The 20,907-nt window shown below is 30.2% G+C and overlaps 2 protein-coding genes and 1 long non-coding RNA gene across 15 annotated transcripts; 2 read left to right on the forward strand and 1 right to left on the reverse strand.

Moving 5' to 3' along the window:
• The first annotated feature begins 389 nt into the window (after positions 1–389).
• LOC111880112 (uncharacterized) lies at positions 390–3,845 on the forward strand. Of its 2 annotated transcripts, none has more exons than XR_002846366.2 (2): positions 390–1,162; positions 2,891–3,845. It is a non-coding gene; the product is annotated as an uncharacterized LOC111880112 (long non-coding RNA). The 2 variants fall into 2 exon arrangements; XR_002846369.3 differs by lacking the exon at positions 390–1,162 and adding an exon at positions 1,333–2,588.
• A 12,949-nt stretch (positions 3,846–16,794) lies between these two features.
• On the forward strand, positions 16,795–19,026 carry LOC111880129 (2-hydroxy-palmitic acid dioxygenase mpo1). Of its 12 annotated transcripts, none has more exons than XR_006190063.1 (6): positions 16,795–17,346; positions 17,495–17,557; positions 17,692–17,763; positions 17,853–17,915; positions 18,318–18,428; positions 18,613–19,026. XR_006190063.1 is itself a non-coding variant. In XM_042900847.2 (6 exons), exons 1-5 carry the CDS (start codon positions 16,999–17,001, stop codon positions 18,138–18,140), a joined length of 588 nt encoding a protein of 195 aa, XP_042756781.1. In that variant the 5' UTR covers positions 16,795–16,998; the 3' UTR covers positions 18,141–18,187; positions 18,318–18,556. The 12 variants fall into 12 exon arrangements, 5 of the variants coding, with proteins under 5 accessions (XP_042756781.1, XP_052626117.1, XP_052626116.1 ...); XR_006190062.2 differs by lacking the exon at positions 18,613–19,026 and adding an exon at positions 18,099–18,191 and having other exon boundaries at positions 18,318–18,556; XM_042900847.2 differs by lacking the exon at positions 18,613–19,026 and adding an exon at positions 18,099–18,187 and having other exon boundaries at positions 18,318–18,556.
• Positions 18,051–20,376, reverse strand: LOC111880123 (cytochrome P450 704B1). The gene is made up of 6 exons (XM_023876520.2): positions 20,073–20,376; positions 19,647–19,862; positions 19,072–19,368; positions 18,602–18,991; positions 18,307–18,507; positions 18,051–18,230 (listed from the first exon to the last, which is right to left on the reverse strand). Exons 1-6 carry the CDS (start codon positions 20,349–20,351, stop codon positions 18,051–18,053), a joined length of 1,563 nt encoding a protein of 520 aa, XP_023732288.1. The 5' UTR covers positions 20,352–20,376.
• Between the last annotated feature and the right edge of the window lie 531 nt (positions 20,377–20,907).

Below are 20,907 nucleotides of genomic sequence, written 5' to 3' on the forward strand. Positions count from 1 at the left end.
TTATAAGTTAGAAGACTTAAATTATAAACCATAGGGGTCAAATGAAACATTATGAAACTACCGTTGGTTTTCTTGTGGAACCAGTGGAAACCAACTCATTTTTACAAATAAATTTAAAATCAACCGATTTTTATACAGGTTTCCAAAATCAATCCCTTTTAACAAAAATACTCTACAAAAATATACCAATTTTGTTATTAAAAAAACAAACAAACACTCACAAATCATGTTATCCATTTTTTTTTAAACAGGAGATAAGATTTAAAAAAAAAAAAAAAAAAAAAAAAAAAAAAAAAAAAAAAAAAAAAGATTGAAGCAATCCCATCAAGTAGATGAGGGAAACCATAAAGAGACCTTCAACTTACAAGATAAACATGGGACACATAACATGCTATGCCATGCCCCCATCCATATATTCCATATCACCATCACCATCTCATCATACCCTCTTCTATGTACGCAATATCCATATGTTCCAATGAAGACCCTTCTCTCCAAGGCATTTTTTCATACACCCAAAAATGTCCAAATGAAAAGACCATTTCCATATATAGAAATCAAGTCCCACAATTGACTCTTCTTTCCAACTAACGCATCCTATTTCCATAATTGGAAAAAAAGATTAAGCATTGATTCTTAATCTTCATCTTCATCACTATGTTCTTCATCCTCTTTCCACAATCCGAAAAAAGTTCCCACATTTGATCCTTTTCTTGTTTCGGTCTCATGGGAGATAAATTCATCCAAGTTCTTGCATGTGGAGACAAGTTATGTGTAGTGCAGCCAAGGATGACTTGCCGGAGATATTCTTAGGTCTTTGTTTATCCATCTTTGAGTTCTTTTTCTATTTCTTAAAACCCCCCAAAAAAATCATACTCAAAAGGTCACGAAGGCACGCATTTGAAAATTTATATATCACCCATTAATCGTAAAGTTTATTAAAGATTCATAAGCTCCGGTTGGTTAACTGCATAAACTATTTATTAGCCTGTTTCGTTATTTTCATGTATACGTACATAGGATAAGAAAGAAAGCATAACGTCGGCAAGTTGTCCTAGGCTACATATCTATCATGTACTCACATGCTAGAACTATGATGAGCAGTATTCAAGATTGATATTGCAGAGAGTTGGGGGATATCATCTATGAAGTGTTTTTTATGGTAAGTCTCTTTTCCCTTTTTTATATGTTTTGTCTCATGAACAGAATTTGTATTTTGTGTTATTAATGATGCTATATATATATATATATATATATATATATATATATATATATATATATATATATATATATATATATATATATATATATATTTCTTTTCATTTTAACACAATAACATCATTCCTTAAGTTAATAGTCAGTTTTTGATCTTTAATTTGGTTTATCGATACTTGAGTTGGGAGATATATTAACCACTGGTTGTCATGTTGTAAACTTCCGTATGCTAAAAATAGTTAAAGAATGTTCACAGTTGTGCTTGAAAAAGAAAGGCAAAAACAGTTAATTAGAAAAATTAGAAGAATATATTTGATTGATTATTTCACAAAATGCATATATAGAAACTAAAATGAAACTAAAGTTTGTGATAGCTGGTGATTACAATTATTAATGTAACTTGCTTGCAAGTTGGGTTCATTTAAAAGATGTAAGGTCTTATCTAATAAATTATAATAAATAAAAAAAACAATTAAAAACACCCGATTTAAATGTGATTTTATGGTCCTGCTGATAACATTTATTATTAAATTTTAAAACTACTAAGGATAATATAGACATATAAAAGTATAAATGTATGATGCATCAACTTGTGAATATGACGTATTTAGCCCTTAATCTGTTGTTCTCAAATACTTGCTTTTTGCCTTTTTCATTTTTTTTGAACCTTGTAGAAAGTTAATCAAACTAGACCGCAATAATTTTGATTCATTTGATGATTTGACGATGGATTAATTTACTTTATTATTATTATTATTATTACTAGAAAAATGTGGGGTTTCCTACAAAAGTTTCCTAGGACCAAATTTTTTTCGCTACTTCCTACACATTACTGAGGAAATTCCGAGGAAAACATGCTTCTGATAATTAATTTGAAGTTCCTCGGAAATTTGGAGGAAATACCGATGAATTATCCGTCTTCGGAAGTTTCTCGGAAGTTCCTATACTTTTCCTACGAAATTAATGTATATTTAATGTTCCTAGGTAGTTCCTCGGTAGTTTGTTTTTTACCATTTTATTATTATAAACAAATGATATCATTTTTTTATATAACAAAAAGCCTCACATTTACGTTAGAAGCATTTCATTTAAGTGGTTTCTAGGAAGTTTCTTAGAAATTGTGAGGGATTTCCTTGGGAATTTTCAAACCAAGGTTTCTCATCAAAATGTCAAACTTTTACCAATTATCCTAGGGTCCAAGTCAATAATTTAATACACATAAAAAAAACTTATAAAGTTAACACAATTAGACAATTCCTAGATATAATACAAGGAGCTCTTGCTCTTGTGGTTTTTGTTTTCAATTTTGACCAATATTTCCTGCGCATTGAACTGGAATCATCGCCTCTAAGCATTGTCGAACCTCATGGAAGGTAAAGTCCTTCAATTTTCTGCATCTTCTTTTCCTTCTTCATCTACTTCATATGAGTTAGAAATATAAATGCTTACTGTTGGTAGGTTTGAGAAATCGATTACTACATGAATCAGAAAATTAATTACCACTTTTGGAGATTTTATATATATATATATATATATATATATATATATATATATATATATAATAATAATAATAATAATAATAATAATAATAATAATAATAATAATAACTTATGAGATGATCATTAACACTTTATTGAGGTCTTTGACATTTTTTTTTTATTTTTTTCTTTTGCAGTTGATGTGGTGTATGGTCTGTAAGCTCCTATATTCATTTATCTTATTGTCTAAGTTTGGAAATGTTATTTGGGGGAAATTAAGAGTTTGATTTATTTCGGTTTGTCTTGTAGTTTCAATGTAGTTGAAATGGAGAACCTCTAACCCCATAGAAAATCAACTACCTGAAGCAATTTGGTTGCCTGATGGGCCTTAAAAATTAAATCAAGGAATGATTTGGTAGTGAATGACTTAAGCTACCATTTATGTTGCAACAACCAAACAAGGGATGGATTGCCTTTATGCTTGAAGTGTTATTGGTATAGATGTCAGTCCAAACTTCATCCATCTAGTTTTCTGTATATAGTTTATGCAAATGTAAAAATTACCTATTTAAGGTGTGTATTCTTATAGCATCCAGGAATAAATTTTGCATGAAAGATGCTCAAAAGAGTGTGTAGTGTTGGTTGTTAGTAATGAATTGATCAAAAAACATGGGAGAAAAGAATCATATGATACGAAAGGGTAAAATAGTCATTTTTAACATTCAACTACTTATAATATGCTCAGGTACAAGCTGAAGTTGAAACAAATACTACAACAAATTAATCAAGTTGCAGCAATGGTCTTCTTTACTTGACAAGGTATCTTTTTGTCTTTATTTACATTCCACATCCACCAAACAGGAATGTACAAAGGAATGAAATCCAATTCCATTCCATTTCAATTCTTTTTTGGTTTTCAAGGGCAATAGACTTCTTGGTGGAGCTATTCTGTAAATTATACCAACATCAAGGCTGGTCTATGCAACAAGCTTGCAATCTACCTAATGATCCTTACATTATTGTTGTAAACACTAGCTAGTACTTTTTAAAACCATTATCTTATTTTTGTGTTTCAACATTTATATTATGTTTGTTTTTAAACCTCTGTTTTGAAGTTATGTTGTAATGAAGAATATTTCAGATTTATGTTTATTGTGTTTGTACATAAACTTCAAACATAATCTGGAAAGTCACTGTAGAACAATGAACTTTTGTGATTTGTCCGACTTGACTAATTATGTTTTTTTCTTGCTCATAAGGTCATCTAACTTTTACTGTACATGTCAATTAGGTCATTATCGTTAGTTTTTAACCATTCCTCCCTTAACTAGTTATCTAAATTACACGAATGGCCCCTATAATTTAAATTTCTTTCGTAATTGGTCATTATCAGCCATGTTTTAAAATCACTCGACTAAAACTACCACAATCCTGAAACTCTAGCGACCAAAGTGTAACATTGTCATAATTCTCCTTGTTAAATCTTGTCGAAACACAAAGCTTACCATTGGATTTCGTAAGCAACAACAGTTAAACTCGCAAATCATTCATCATAAATTGAAGTCGATTTCGACTCCAAAAGTATATTCCCAGTACACGATCAAATCAATTGAAACATTTACATACAACCAATTTCGATCTCAGTTCACTTCTCAGTGTCGAAGCTTTAATTTTGAATTTAATTCGTTGACTTTTCAGATACAACCAAGTCGATAATCAAATACACTATCATCTTCAATCCTTCGATTTCCATCATTCCTTGACCACAATACAATCGACTATTAACACCATATAACGAATACAACACAATAAACTAGGTTATCTGACCCCAAGATGTTCGACCGTGATCCCAAAACGAAACCCAGATCGGGAATGAAAACCAATTCGAACTCCAATCAGTCGAATAACATACATAACACAATGATTTGACTTACACAAATCAAAATCAACTTCAAACTTTAACTATCTACTCTAAGCTTTCGCTTTTCACAAATCGAGCCTTCAAAGTCAAAATAATCGTTGTACGCTGTTCATTCACGAAATCAAAACAATTAGATCCAAAATCAAATTGATATCAACATATCGACATTCAAAGTCGATTTCAACTCCAAATATATATTCCCTGTTCGCTTTCAACCATCGATTATCAAAGACTTTCAAAATCATCAATTTCGACTTTCTGTGTTTGACTCTTAATTGAACTTCAAGAACATATGTGATTTCCATTAATGAAACGACATCAAGATGTGAACAACAATACTAGTCAAAATCAGATCGAATGACTCAATGCCATATTGAAACTGTAGTGACCTTTCGATTCCTAACCCAAGCATCGCCAAAATCAACTCTGATGCTTGACTTTATATGAAAATCAAATTAAATGAGTTAAAGAAATATATGGGCTTCGAAGTCGGATGAACAGTAAAGGATTTTAGGTTATGAAATCCAATGGTATGTGCTAACATCAAAGAAAAATTTGCCTATTATTTGGTTTGGTGCTTATGAAATCCAATGGTATGCTCCGTGTTTCAACCAGATTTAATGGGGAGAATAATAACAATGTTACACTTTGGTGCCTAGAGTTTCAAGATTGTGGTAGTTTTAGTTGAGTGATTTAAAACATGGCTGATAACGACTAATTATGAAAGAAATTTAAACCATAGGGGCCATTCATGTAATTTAGATAACTAGTTAACGGAGGAATGGTTAAAAACTAACGATAATGACCTAATTGACATGTGCACTAAAAGTTAGATGACCTTATGAGCAAGAAAAAAACATTATTGGTCAAGTCGGACAAATCACAAAAGTTCATTGTGCTAGAGTGACATTATCCCTAGATTTATTATTATTATTATTATTATTATTATTATTATTATTTTACATTTTGAACAGAAAAGAATCTGGTTTTGTTTGTGTTTATTTTGATTTAAAAAAAATCAGATTTCCTCAGAAATGCATAGGAAAATCTATTTTAATAGTGTCACTAAAAACTGTCGCGAAAACTGTCAAAACAAATACTTCCTAGTAAATTCCTCGGAAAAGTATTGTAGTAGGAAATTCATCGGAAATATATTTCCTAAGAAATTCCTCAACAAAGTACTGTACTAGGAAATTCTTCAGAAGAAATATATTTCCTAGGAAATTTCTCGGAAATAACAACACAATTGGTATGTAGGAAAATTCTCGGGACTTCCGACAAAAGAGCTCTCCTTGGAAATGCCTCATAAATTTCCTTGGAAATTCCTCACAAAACATTTCTTAGGAGCCTTTTACCTATGCACATATTTTCCTCGGAGTTTCCTCGGAAAACCCGTTTTGTTAGGGATTAATTCCGAGGAAATTGTCCTTCAGAAAAGACGCTTTTTTTTAGTAGTGAATTAAAGGTATATTATTATTATTCAAAATTTTAATTAACAGTGAAACAGATTAAAAGATTGGACTAAAAGTCACCCAAAATATATTCAAATTATTATTCTAACTAGATTATGATCCGCGTTAAACGCATAAATAAAATATAAATGTATATAGATATTGCAGAATGATTATAAAAAATCAGGGTTATTGATATTATTGAAATGTATATAAAATACACTGAGGTTGGTAAATATATATAGTCGTTGAAGGACTTCTTTGTAGACAATATTTTTTGTTTTATTAGTTGAACGACCTTCATCGCCACAAAGTACCTTCAAAACTTTTTTACTTGTGACACCGGAAACAACTACATATAGTTAACCATGCACAAAACGGGTCTACGCAAGTATAATCCAACGTTTGACAATGTACTTTCAAAATACATTGTTATTTTATGGTTATATTGCGAAATAGAATTGTTTATTTTAAAAAATAGCAACTTATTTATGTTTATTTGAAATGAACCACATAACCCCCCCCCCCCCCCCAACACACACACATACAATATTAAATATATAAAAAAAACTCTAACAAAGAAATATAAAAACATTTATGCTTGCTCGATTTAGATATTGCTCATAACTCATTGAAAATGTCAAAATACATAATTGGCACACAACTTACTTGTTATTATGAGACGAGTTAAACAATTTAAACAAATGATGATTTTTTTTTTTTATGACAATGATAAAATAATGGAAAAATGAATGCTTACTTCAAGACATTTGCGGACGTTTGAGTAAGGTCTATGGTCTTAACTGCTGAGTATTCATATCTTTCACATATATCTATTAAATAGTTATTCAAGATGAATTAAAAGTTCATTGCTATTTCTTGCCAATTTAGAAGTATGTTTCGACCACTTTTGCATCAGATAAAAAAACATATAGGTTCTTTTAGTATTACTGCAATCATACTTTCATATAAAATTATTTTTTTTCGCATTAGACCAAACTCGGTGTTTTTTTAAGCATTATTATCATCCTATATTATACATTCTTGATAGTTTTTAAAAGTTAGTTGCAATTTCTCATTTCTTTTTGAAAGTTCGTTGTTATTTCTTGTTGCTTTTATAAATAAGTTTTAGACTATTTTTTGTATCAAACCAAATTTGAAGGTTATTTTTGCATTATTACCATCGTATATGTTACATTTCATTTTTATTATTTGAATATAATTTTTGTAGTTCAAAACCGATACGAATATAAAAATAACGACTACATATTAACCGACTTTCTATAATGTATAATTAAAAATCAAGACACTATAATCATAATTTATTGATGTTAGTTAATATGTAATTTATTTGGGGATGAGGTTAGTTTTTGGTTATTTATTTGGGAAGTATAATATGTATTATGCATTACAAGTGTTTATCTTTTAAATTTAGCATTTGTTACTTTAGAATTTTATTTTGGCTTGAAATAACCATGATCATCCCATATTTAGTATTTTTCTTTTCTTGCACCTTTACTTCCTACTGACTTGCATTCATTAAAACAAGATTTAACATTTAAAAAAAACAAATATGAACAATAAACTATTAAACTCAATGGATATGCTAAAAGAGACATAAGACTTGCCTTTTGTGAGATCAATAATACCAAATTGAACAACTTTCTGCAAAATAATTTAGGAACCGAAGAAAACCTGATTGCCCAGATATCTAATATTATTATTTAAGTCATAACATGTTATATGCCGACAAAATTGAAAATTTCAGCCAAAACTCTGTTACATGTCATCAAAGTTGAAAAAAATCATTTAAAGTTAAATGATGGTATTAATTAAAAAAATTATCTTTCACTTTTTGTTGGATGTATTTTTTTGATGACAAGAACAATTATCAGTCCAAACATAATCCGTAAAAACCATCATAGCCAATCATAGATCGCTTCATCAACAAAATAGAATACCACGGTCGTAGATGATAATCCAGTTAGAACATCTTTTTCTAAAAGATCAAGAAATGGACAATTTATTAAAATCTTATCACGCTGATAAAAGTCATAACAAAGTGACATAGATTGAATCGATAGTTTACAATAAATATAAAAAATGAAGCCCTATCAGAGATAGAAAAACCTGAGGATGAGACAAAAAAAACATGTAACACTACAAAGTTGCAAACATAAAAAAACACATGATGCTAAAAATCTAGAAAAAAAACCAAAATTTATACATGGTTGTGAGGTGAGCATAGAGAACTTGTGTCAGATTCTTTGAGACATTTCGTCAAACACCTAAGGTGTCTGTTCTAATAACCCATATTTTGAATGTAACATGACAAAAAAATTCAATGTTACAGGAAAGTATAGAAATGAACTAAATTAACATGTATTTAGATTATACAAATTATTTTAAACAATGTTCCTTCAAAAATATACTTATTGTTGTTTCATACCTACATACAAAGTTTAATAAAAACAATGTTAATTGTAATTATGCAATTTGATTCTACAATCAAATAAAAAATTTCTATAATACCGTAAATATGATATTCAAGGAAATAAGATTATTTCTAGTTTAGATTCTAACTTCTTAGCCTACTTTTGATATGGTTCATGTATTAATATCTAGAGAAACTGGTAGGAAATGATGTTGATATTAGGTGTTGTATATTGTTGTTACCGATAAAAAACTAAGTTGTAGTTTAAATTAAAAGTTCTTTTTATGGTAATTATGTTGCTATAAATTGTAAAAAAAATCACATAGCTATTGCAGTTTGTAGAGGTTGTTGAGTATCGAGTCCAAGTTAATAGGTTAAGAATTTAATATGAAAAATTATACAATTTTGTTTTGTTTGACTTAATCTAGACTGAATGACGTTAATCAATTTCATGTAAGTTGTGACAAAGAATATCAAAATATATATGAATACGTATATTTGATACGGGAACAAAAAAAATATAAAAAAGCGAAAGAAGGTACTGACCTTCTAGTGCACAACAATGAAGGATTGAAGCAGATAATGATGATGAAAGTGATAAACAATAAGAATGATGTTGTAGGAGAAGGTCTGAAGAAAATCAATGATCGAAAATAAGTGCGAGCCGGAAATTCAAGGATGAATCGTATATGTATGTGATAATTTGAATATGATTTTTTAGTATTAATGGTTTCCTAATAAAAATGGATTTTATATTAATGGTTTGCTAATATAAACGGATTTATATTAATGGTTGATATTTAATGTCTTAATTGAAATGGTTTTCACTAATATGTTTTTAAAGTTGACTATTTTAAAACCTTTATAACCGAAAATTCAAGATTTAAAATAGGAGGAAATTTATTAAAATTAAATACATTCTATTTCAATGGATTTAAGTTAATTTTGTTTGACAATTGGAAAACTTTTATTGGAATTAAATACATTCCATTTACGGAAGATGATGTCACCAATTTAATCTAAGGGTGGAAAACATAAGATTGAAATGCAATCAATGACCCAAACTGTTTCAGATGATATCATAAGATTTTGTTTTAATATATATTAAAGATAACATAATTATTGATATGCTTATTTAATGAGTTTTTTTAAAAAGAAAAAACTAATCAGGTTTAAATTTTGAAGCCAAAAACTATAAATAATGGAATTAAATTATGAACAATATTAATTAGGGTTAATGATGACATAGATCGTCAAAATATGTCTTGAAGGAGATGCTTGCTTCAGTTTGTAGAGATTTGTGTGAAGCCAAAATAGAGGTGTGATAATTGGAGATGCAAGGGAGAGACAATATGCAAATTCTAAGAATACATGAGAAAAAGGAACCACCTTATGGTGCTACATTCTGTTATGAACACACAAAACATCAATTGAAGCACAACCATTGACATGAAGAAGAAGAAGAGGATTAGAGAATTCTAGTTTAAGAGAAAAATAGAGGAGAAAGATGGAGGCGGTTATTCATATTTTTGGCCAGATTTATGGAGAAACCGATGTCTCATATATAAATAGAATGATATGCTTTAATTGATAACATAATTGCTGATTTTAAAGATTCTACAATTAAATGTAATTATGCCCGAATTGTGAAATATATTTTCGAAAGTATGAATAGATTCTATAATTAAATATGAATAGATTCTATAATTAAATATTCCATAATTTAATGTAATTGTGATTGAAATGTAATTGGTAAATTTAATGATTCTATAATTAAATGTTTGAATTCTATTGAGAGAAGATGATGTCATCAATTTGATCTAATGGTGAAAATCATATGTTTGAAATACAATCAAGGGTCTTGATTGCTTCATTGGTGAATTAAAGGTTCTCTTTTAATAATATTTAGAGATAATAACCTTATTTTCCAGTCGTATTAGTATACTTAGTTATTTATAAAATAAAAATGGATAAAATATGTTGATGCATTAAAGTATCAAACCAATAAACATGTATGGACCGTATGTAACAATTATGTATCACCCAATTTGTCGATTAGCTCTAAGCTGTATAAATGTTTATTTGATTGGTTTTAAAAACATTTTTTTGTGTGCATAAAATGCTGTTATGATAAGGTTTTATTGTCGATTTTTTTCCATATAAAAGGACTAAGAGTAAATTACACAACTTATCTATATGGTTTGGGGTAATTTTCATGTTTTATCCCTATCTTTTTTTTCATTCGAATTGTCTATGGTTTGGTTTTGTTTCCAATTTTAATATCAGACTTAAAATGACTATATTATTGTTTCTAGAGAACAAGAAATAATATAATAAATGTTGATCTCTTAGTACTATAAAATGAATTGTAACATCAAAAGTAGGTCGTGTCCATATGAATTCGAAGTTAACAAGCTATACTAAGTACGAACGAACAAAACGTGTAAAGAAAAAACAATAAGGGGTGGGAGTTGTATTACTAATATGAAAGGAAATTAATAAAAATCCAGAAATAAAAAACATTCCAGTTCAACTTATGATCATTAACGAATTTGGTGCAATGATTTCTTAAAATGATTTGATTGTCATTAGTTATCAAGCACCCCAATAATTCTTCTATTTATCTGATTTAACTAAATATTGTTCGTGATTAAACCTAATATGCTATTCTAGATTCTAATTGTTCTAAACATAATGTGCATATTACATTGATGTTGATGGAAATGCCAATTATAGCCAGCAATTCATGTAGTTCGGAATGTTGTAATAATATTATATGAATCTATAATGGTATCAAAGTCATAAACAAAACAATACCATTATTTGTTCCATACTAAAACTTAGAATTATAACGGGATTCTAAATCTAAATGAACTTTATTAAAAACTAATAACTTGATCAGATTTATTAAGAATCTAATATATGTCCGAGTTAAATATATATGAAATTAAACACAATATTTCATATAAACAAAACATTCAAAAGTAATATAACATGATCCTTTCATGTAATAGATCAAACCAAAGTTTCACACAAAAACCCTAATGTTAGAATCAATGTGATTTACCCACATATGAAGGCTAATTAAATCATCATTACAATTTGTTCGGTTGTTCGAACAAAAAATTACTTTTATAATAAGATTTAAAAAAATGCGTTTAAATTGGCTTCTAGAGCATTCATCCCATAAAATATATAGCTTCTAGCATTTAAGAACTAAATTTCATTTGAAAAAAAATGATTTGTACTAAAAATATGGTGATGAAAAACTGTTTGCATGACCATGAAACTTAATGCAATTTTTACATGGTCATGCAATTTATAATAGATTGTTGTTTTGAGCTTTGGCATGAACATATGTTGTGCACTCATTTTTTCAATAATTTTTTCTTCTTCAAAGTTTATTTTCCTTTTTTCTTTATCATTCCTTCAATAATCTAAGCTTTTTATCCAAATTTTCATCGAGTGTCTTCAAGTCCAAGCTTCCAGATTCTGCCTGCTTTTGTCCCGAAAAAAAACAATGTACAATACAAAGATGTCGTGCAATGCATGATAATGCTATGATCATGTATATTAAACTATGCTAGATGTTAAATAAAACATGGTAAAAATATGCATGAACTGCAAGCTAACAAAATATCCCTAAGATTTATCATTTCATTGTCCTCAAGGAAAAAAGAATCGAAATTAACAAACAAACAAAGTTAAAAACATCATTAAACATTAAACGATGCCAATCAACATTTGATCCATATGACATAAGTTTATTCTTAACAAGCAATAACGAAGAAGAAACAGGTGATCATCTATTAATTAGATGCAGTGTGGCAACGGAGGCTAGAGCGTGGATTTTCAAATGGTGCGGTATGCCTCTCATTCCTTTTGAAAATGTGGTCGAATTTAGTAACTTTCCAGCTACGTGGGGGAATTGCCCAAGGAAGAGGAAGAAGATCATGGCGGTGTTTTATGGGCTATTGCGGTCCATCTGGATGGCTAGGAACAACAAGCTGTTTAAAGGATTGCCAACGAATCCAGCTAGGATTATCGACGAGGTGGTGTCCATGACGTTTGCTTTGTTCAAGTATAGAACTTCGATGGTGAATTGCAGGTGGATTCATTAGAGTATCTCACCCTTTTGCTAATCTTTATTTCTGTTTTATGTTGTGCTGCACTCTTACTGTACATTGTATTATGCCCTCGATTTAGCTACTTACTAATCGTGTGGCCTTTATCTATTTATATATATTTGTCGTTTCCAAAAAAAAAACAAGCAATAATAATACAAGTGTTACATGTTAAACACGAGGCCCACAATATAGATTTAGGAAAACAATGATTCAAAGCCATATGTTTGTACTTATGAACTATCTCTTTCTTGTCTTTAGAAAGTCTCAACAAAATCACGAACTTCATAAATTATCCTCAAAATAATACTTAGTAGAATCCGAATTTAAAAGAAAAAAGATGTACTATTAGACTAGACTTTATATTATATTAGAAGGTGTCAAAGTGTAATATTGTAAAGTATATATATATATATATATATATATATATATATATATATATATATATATATATATATATATATACCCTTGTAATCTATTGAACGATAACTTAGAATATACAACATCGATTACCAAGATTAACTTGGTATCAGAGCCCTAAACCTAATCAGCAGCCACACTAGCCGTTCTCCCTCCAAAAGTCGTTAACTACCATCTTCATCTATTTTCTTTTATTTTCTATTCTCTGGTAATCACAGGTAATTACAAAACAAGATGACAACTCTTGTTGCTTTTACTCAAGCTGAGAAAACCGTTTACAACTCACACAAGTTTGGTTTCAAACTATCCTCAACCAATTACGGGTACTAGAAAACGATGATTCAACCCTTTCATGTAACAAACAATCTATTCAGCTATATCGATGGTACCATTCCTTGTCCCCCATCTACAATCTCAGTGGCTACATCCTCTTCTAATAAAGACAAAGAACCGACAACTGCTGCACAAGTCAACCCTGAGTTTACAATCTGGGTTTTGAATGATGCTCACGTAAGGATGATAGTTCTGTCCACAATCTCTGAAAGTGCTTTTTAACATGCTCAAGGAAACACCTCTCAAGAATTATGGCTTGCTCTGGAACGTGCTTTTGCCCCTCATACCTCTTCAAGGGAATACACCTTGAAGACTCAATTGTTGAAGATACAAATGAAACCTGATGAGTCGTCATCTGCCTATCTTACTAGGGCTCAAGCATACTCAGATGCCCTAGCCAACATAGGCGAACCCATGAAAGAAAAGGATTTGGTTATGCTTGTTCTATCTGGGTTGCGTGAAGAATACAATGGTCTAAAGTCAACCATCCTTGCCCGTCAAGTCCCTATTCCTTTTGTTGATCTTCATGCTCTACTGTTAGATCATGATTATATGATCTCAAAAACCTCCAACGAGGTTACTCTAGCGCAAGCCTTCACTGCAACAACATCTATTCGGAAAACCAACCATTACAACTATCTCTAACGAGGCCTCCACAGAGGCAATTCAATCCATTTAACAACTTGCTGCTCAATTAGGTTTTCAGTTGCAACCTCTTAGTTCCCAACAACCTCAAGCACACTACACAAATAGATCTCATAACAACCGTGATTGGTCTCAAAACACTCGACCTGGCAACTCCAACAACAATCGTGGACGTGGGAACTACAACAATCGCATTCAAGGAGGAGGTACTCGTAATCAGTTTAGTTGGGCATCTAATCAAAATATTGTTTTTGGTACATGTAACAGGTGTGGTATAGGGCATGTACCGCCTCAATGTCCAAACCGTGACCCCAGTACACTCAAATCGAGACAGGCACCGTCTGCCAACTATGCTGATTACCTTTCACAAGCTTCAAGTACCTGACTTCCAGATACAGGATCGAGTCATCATGTTGCATCAAATCTCTCAAGTTTTGACAACTCTAAAGCCTACTATGGCGAGGATAATCTTCATGTTGGCAACGGTAAAGGTTTACCTATCTTACATATTGGTTCTTCAAGCTTCTATTCACCCAACAAAACATTCAATCTTAAACATGTCCTATATGTCCCAGCCATTACACAAAATCTTCTCTCTGTTCAACAATTTTGTCAAGATAATAATGTTTATTTTGAATTTCATTCTACCATTTTTCTTGTGAAGGACACGTCTACACACAATATCCTCCACAAAAACTGGTTTAACAACCAAAAAACATCAATGGATCCTTTTAATTTTAGTAAACTAATCCTATACCTAAAATTTTGATTCCAACGCCTTCTATTCCTATCGTCTGTTGTCTTTGTGAATCACATTTGGAAACAAAAGAGAGACAAATTCAAACATCTTCTAAAAAATAAATGGATGTTCAACTTTAAATAATCTAATTCATGTATCCGTAACGTAACGCATCATAAAGACTTAACTATCTCATGATGGATTAATACTTAAGGAGTAAAAGGAAAATAAGTTTAAAAGAAAATATTTTGGATTTTTTTTGAAAAATTTCAAGCCCTAAGAGGTAAAACTAAAATGCAAACTATTTAAAAATTAATGCAACCTAAAAGTAAGTTAAAATGCTTGAAAATATATGCAGGCCTCCCAAAGCATAAGATGAAGCACTGTGTCATTGGTGCTTGGAATGGATACTTCATATTATACTATTAATCGTGAGAGAATGGGTGAAAACATAATCACGGGTTATGCCAGATTTGATTTTTTTTCATTTCTCGTGATTAGACGTTTTTTCACCGTGATTTTACTTTTATTTTCAGATATGATTTCTACTATTTATTTTGGGGAATCTACCAACACCGACAAAATCACACACAAACATTTTCTGTTTTTAACCATAGTCTTTACGAAATCTAAGCCTAACCTCATGCTTGGGCAATGTTTTCTTCATGGTTTCTATGTATTAATTCCCAATACGAAGGATGCCTCACTCATATTCTTGTTTATTCAACTATTTTAGACAATAACATCACATTTTATCTCTTTTACCAAATATAGGAACTCACTTTGCTATATTTCATTGTATTCATCTCCAATCATCAAACATTTTTCACTAGTTTACTTCTAACTAATATCATATCATTTTCAAATAAAAATTCTACAATAAATTATCCCCTAGAGAACGTTAAACCCAATTTATCATATAGTATAAATATATAATACGTGTATTATAAGTTTAATATGACACTTCAATCTAATTATAAATTATATCAATATCAATATTCCAAATGGGATTTAAACCTCCAACCACTTTGGGTTAAGAAGAACATCTCAATATCATTTATCATTTAGCTTGAAAAAAGACTTCACAATGGTACGTAACTGATGATGTTTTGAAAGATTTCAAATACAATTCACGAAATGGATCAAACAACAATAAGAAAATACATTTCTTTATATAGAGACTATTGAACTCACATTTATGAACTCACGAATACATCTTCGCAAATATGGTAACTTATTTTATTTTTGAAAAATTATTATTATTTTTTGATCATATAAGTTATGCTTTTAATATAAAAGTTCTTAAGTTTGTCAAATTTTGTTGGGTTTGTCTGCATATCATTTTTTTGTTTGTTAATGTCCAAAGTTTGCCAAAAAATTTGGTTGTTAAGTTTTTTTTACCACTTGTTACACTCTTATTCAATTTGACAAATATTATTTTGTGGTTATTTTGAATTAATTTTTTTTTCTACATGTTATTTTATGAGTTTTTCTATTTTATTAAATTCCACATAATATTTTAATATAATAATTGTAATAAATATATTAATAAATGAATATCAATTTCATTAATCAACTTACCTTTTAATTTCAAAATTCTCAAAATTAAAGTTCATTAGTTTCTTTTGTTTATTTATTTAAATTATTTGTTTAAATATAAAAGACAAAAAACAATTTCATCATAATAATTTTTTTTTTCTTATAAATTCAAAATTCTTAAATATTTTGATATTTATATTTAATTTTTGTTTTTAAATTAACTCATATAATATATAGATCTTATAATTAGTTTAGATAATATATATTTAGAGTAAAAACATAACATATTTATAAACATAAAGTTTTCTTTACGTAAATTTGATTTCATAGTTAAGTTTTTGTTTTATTATTATTATTATTATTATTATTATTATTATTATTATTATTATTATTAATAAAATTGTAAACTTAAAATATACAAATAATTTTTTTTTTGGTAAATTTTAGACATTAACATACCTAAACTTTAGGTTGACTGCAGTTTTGATTCTTAGATAAACACAACCCACACTGTCACCCAACCTGTTGGCAAAACGGTCTTCCCTCTCCTCAAGGCCAGTGTTGAAGCCCATGTTATGTTCTTGAAAAAAAAGAACAAAAAAAAAAAACCTTTGTTAAATTAAAACTCAAAACTCCCACTGATTTCGTTTGATCGGTTCTCTGCTTCCCTCAAATCACACCTTTTGCAAAATTGATGAAATGGGGCTTCTTGATCTTGAGAAACACTTTGCTTTCTATGCGGCTTATCACAGCAACCCAATTAACATAGCAATCCATATGATATTTGTTTGGCCAATCTTTTTCACTGCTGTTCTTCTCTTCAATTTCATACCACTTCCTTTTGATCTCCCTCACATCGATTTTTCTTTATTTGGGAATCATGTTCTTCTAATATTTAACTTTGGGTTTTTGTTGACTTTAATCTACGCTATGTTCTATGTCTGCTTCGATTATAAAGCTGGTTCGTTGGCTGCTTTACTCTGTCTCTTTTGTTGGATTGCAAGCAGTGTTCTTGCAAGTCTCCTAGGGTTTCAACTCGCATGGAAGGTAAGTTTTATCGTCTCTTTTAACATGAAATTGATTTCGATTTTGCTTATATTGATGATTTATCAATCAAAGTTTAGATCTTTTCGGTGAATTTGATTTGGGATTTTACAGATCATGTGAATTTTGCCCTAATTGATGTACTATATAGGTTGTTCTTGTTGTTCAATTGGTTTCTTGGACTGCTCAATTTGTAGGACATGGTGCATTTGAGGTTAGCAGGTTCCCTTTCATAATATTTTCTATTTCACAAAATTAATTATAATTCACAAAATTCTTTTATTTGTTTATGAAAATGGTTTGTTTCATAAATTGTATATAACTTCTAATAAAAAAAAAAATTCACAGAGAAGAGCACCAGCCCTTCTAGACAACATTTTACAAGCCTTCTTAATGGCCCCATTCTTTGTTTTATTTGAGGTAATTAACTTCTATTTTCAAAATATAATTCATCAAAAACTAAAATTAAGCTAAAATTTGATCATACAATTTTTTTTCTCCTAATTCAGGCGCTCCATAACTTTTTTGGGTACGAACCATATCCTGGATTTCATGTTCGTGTGACATCAATGGTACATGAAGAAATAGAAGATTATAGAAACATGAAGGGAGAATTACTATCTTAGTGTAATAATCCAAATATGATTGAAGATCATAATTCATACAACATAATCTATATATATATTTTAACGAAATTGGAAAGTATTTTACGAACGCTTTGAAACTGTAATCTTTAATCCATTTGCCATTGACAGAATTGTCATCATTCTGTAATCCACCACATGACCTTTCACTAATTCGAACTTGAAAAATCGACACAAAATTGCAAGCGCCATTTTCATTTGTAGGTAGGCCGAGTCTTTTCCAAGGCATATTCTTGGGCCAGCCTGTCATTTTAGTTAAAAAAAAAAATTATTATTTTCATTAAACAAAAAATTGTTTATATCTTTTTTTTTTTTTCACCTGAAATGCAGTGAATTTGAAAGGAGACGCGTTTTGGAAAAAGCCATCTTTAAGCCATCTTTCGGGGTTAAATTGATTTGCATCTGGTCCCCAATTGTACTCCATTCGTCCCATCGAATAAGGTACATATGTCACCATACCTCCTGCTTTTACTTTCGTTCCATCAGGTAAAATATCATCATTCAAGATTCCTTTTGGGTCCTTTTCAAAAAAAAATAATAATTATAAAACATTTACTAACTTCATCAAAGTGTACTTTCTTCTGTTTCAAATAAATTAAATTTAAGCAACTTACCTGAGGTACAGCAGGATACAACCGAAGTGTTTCTGTGATGACAGCATGCAAATAGTACAACTTTCCAAGCGAATCATAACTCATAAGTTGTGCAAATTGTTTTGTTCTCATGTCAAAAGATTCAAGATCTTGTGTTTCATCACAAGGTTCCAAACACATTTGTTCTTCTTTCGCACATTCTTGTTCAAATGCTTTAAGTTCTGTATACAGTTTTTCTGCAACATGATCGTGTGTCATGATCATGTAAATGGCCCACGAAAGAGTTGTTGCTGTGGTGTCACGTCCCGCAATCACAAAGTTTAATACAACGTCTCTCAAACTCTTGTCATTGATGTTGTTTTCAGGGTCTTTTCCTAACTCGATAAATCTTGATAATATGTCATGCTTCATCTGATAAATGTATGAAATAAGATCAATTTTAGTTACCTATATGTTTATATCACCTTATTAATATGTAACACTCGCATTACCTTATGGTTATTAGGACCCTCTTGAGCTTCTTCTATTTCGGATTTTCTTTTATGGATGACTGAATATGTAAAGTCATCAATGGTTTTTATGCTTTGGTCAAGAACGGCTTCCGAACCTACTCTTAGAAACTTTTTGATTTTCCATAGTGGATCAATGAACCGAAGAGTGACTATAATGTTTGCAGCATCAAATGCTTTGGCAAATTTGTTTTCGGGTAAGTTAGGAGCCAATGTACCAATCTCTACTCCAAATCCCACCTTACATATTGAGTCCAAAGTCATCCTCATCAATAATTCCTACAACAAAAACATGAGTTTTAGCGCATAACCAATGAGATTTGCTTTTTGACGCCCTATTTGTTGTACAAAACATGACTGACTGTATTTGACATGCAATAGACTGTGACAGGGGAAAAGCAAAAACTAATGTTAATCGGACAAAAGCTAAAATGTTTTGTTACACCTAAAAATGTAGACCAAGGTGGGAAGATGGACTTTACTTTGGTTATTTGTCTGTGGAAAAGACGTAATTGTCCTCATATCCATATCATCTAAAATAACCGTAGGAAGCTTACCTGAATGTCTAGTTGTTGGTTCTGAAAAGCTGCATGACTTAGAATTGAAGAGAGCTTGAGGCTATACTCTCGGAAGACCACCGTGCTAAAATCCCTTAAGTTTTTAGAAGCAAACTCAAAACTTGCGGTTTTTCTTTGTTTTCGCCAATTCTCTCCATCAGAATTGAAGATTCCATTTCCAAGCAAAACCTCCATATACGAATGATACACTTCGCCCTACAAAACCCGAAAAAGAAAAAACATAAAATTTTATGCCTATATCATAAACAAAAAAGAATCCCAATACAATTGTAGTAAAAAGAATATACAACAATACTCAATTCCCAGTCACATGGTAACACCTTAACCGTAAAAAGGAAAAAAGAAAAAGAAAAAGAAAAAGAAAAAGAAAAAGAAAGAAAGTCTTGAAAGTAAATGCAATGAGACCTTTGGGTAGTTTGCAAAGTTGGTTTTAAGAACATGCTCTACATTAGCCGGATCGGCTATGTAAGTGTAAGTGGTGAAGGGCATTGGGACCACAACAGTGGTTGACTTTGATAGATAGTTAACCAACCAATCGTGCATTCGGTCATAGTTCATTAGTTGCTCGATAGCGGCTCCAACAAGGGGCCAAGTTTTTGGGCCTTTTCTGGATCGTTGGTTCCATCGGTGAAGGAAGATCCATGTAAAGATTGAACATGCCAAAATCAAGGCTCCTATGTCCATTGTTGTGGTGTAAAGTTATCGAGTTTCTTCAAATTCAAATGTTATGGCACAAAAGGTAAAATAGGGGGGAAAAGATTAAAAAAATTGGAGAAGTGGTTGTGATATTGGTTACTAATGAATGAGCTATACTTTTGTCAACGATCTTTGTATGCTATGCTAATTAGAGGTTTTAATTTTAAATGCTTGCATGAACTTGGTGCCTTTAACCTAAATTTTTTTCAGTGTTATATATATATATATATATATATATATATATATATATATATATATATATATATATATATATATATATATATATATATATATATATATATATATATATATATATATATATACTAGCCGTTTACCCGCGCCAAACGTTGGGTGTGATAATGGTAGTTGAATGCTGAAAGATGAATTAAACCCTAGAAATGGAAACGTCGGCGATATATATCCAAGATTTGTGAACAGAAATTGCGAGATTTGGGGAAATACGGAGATAAGGAATGAACCGGGTCAAAATAGTCTAAGAATAGAGGATAAGAGATTTGACCTTTTCAACTGTTGACCATGTGTA

Source organism: Lactuca sativa, chromosome 4, assembly GCF_002870075.4.
Source record: "Lactuca sativa cultivar Salinas chromosome 4, Lsat_Salinas_v11, whole genome shotgun sequence".
Lineage (NCBI taxonomy): Eukaryota > Viridiplantae > Streptophyta > Magnoliopsida > Asterales > Asteraceae > Lactuca > Lactuca sativa.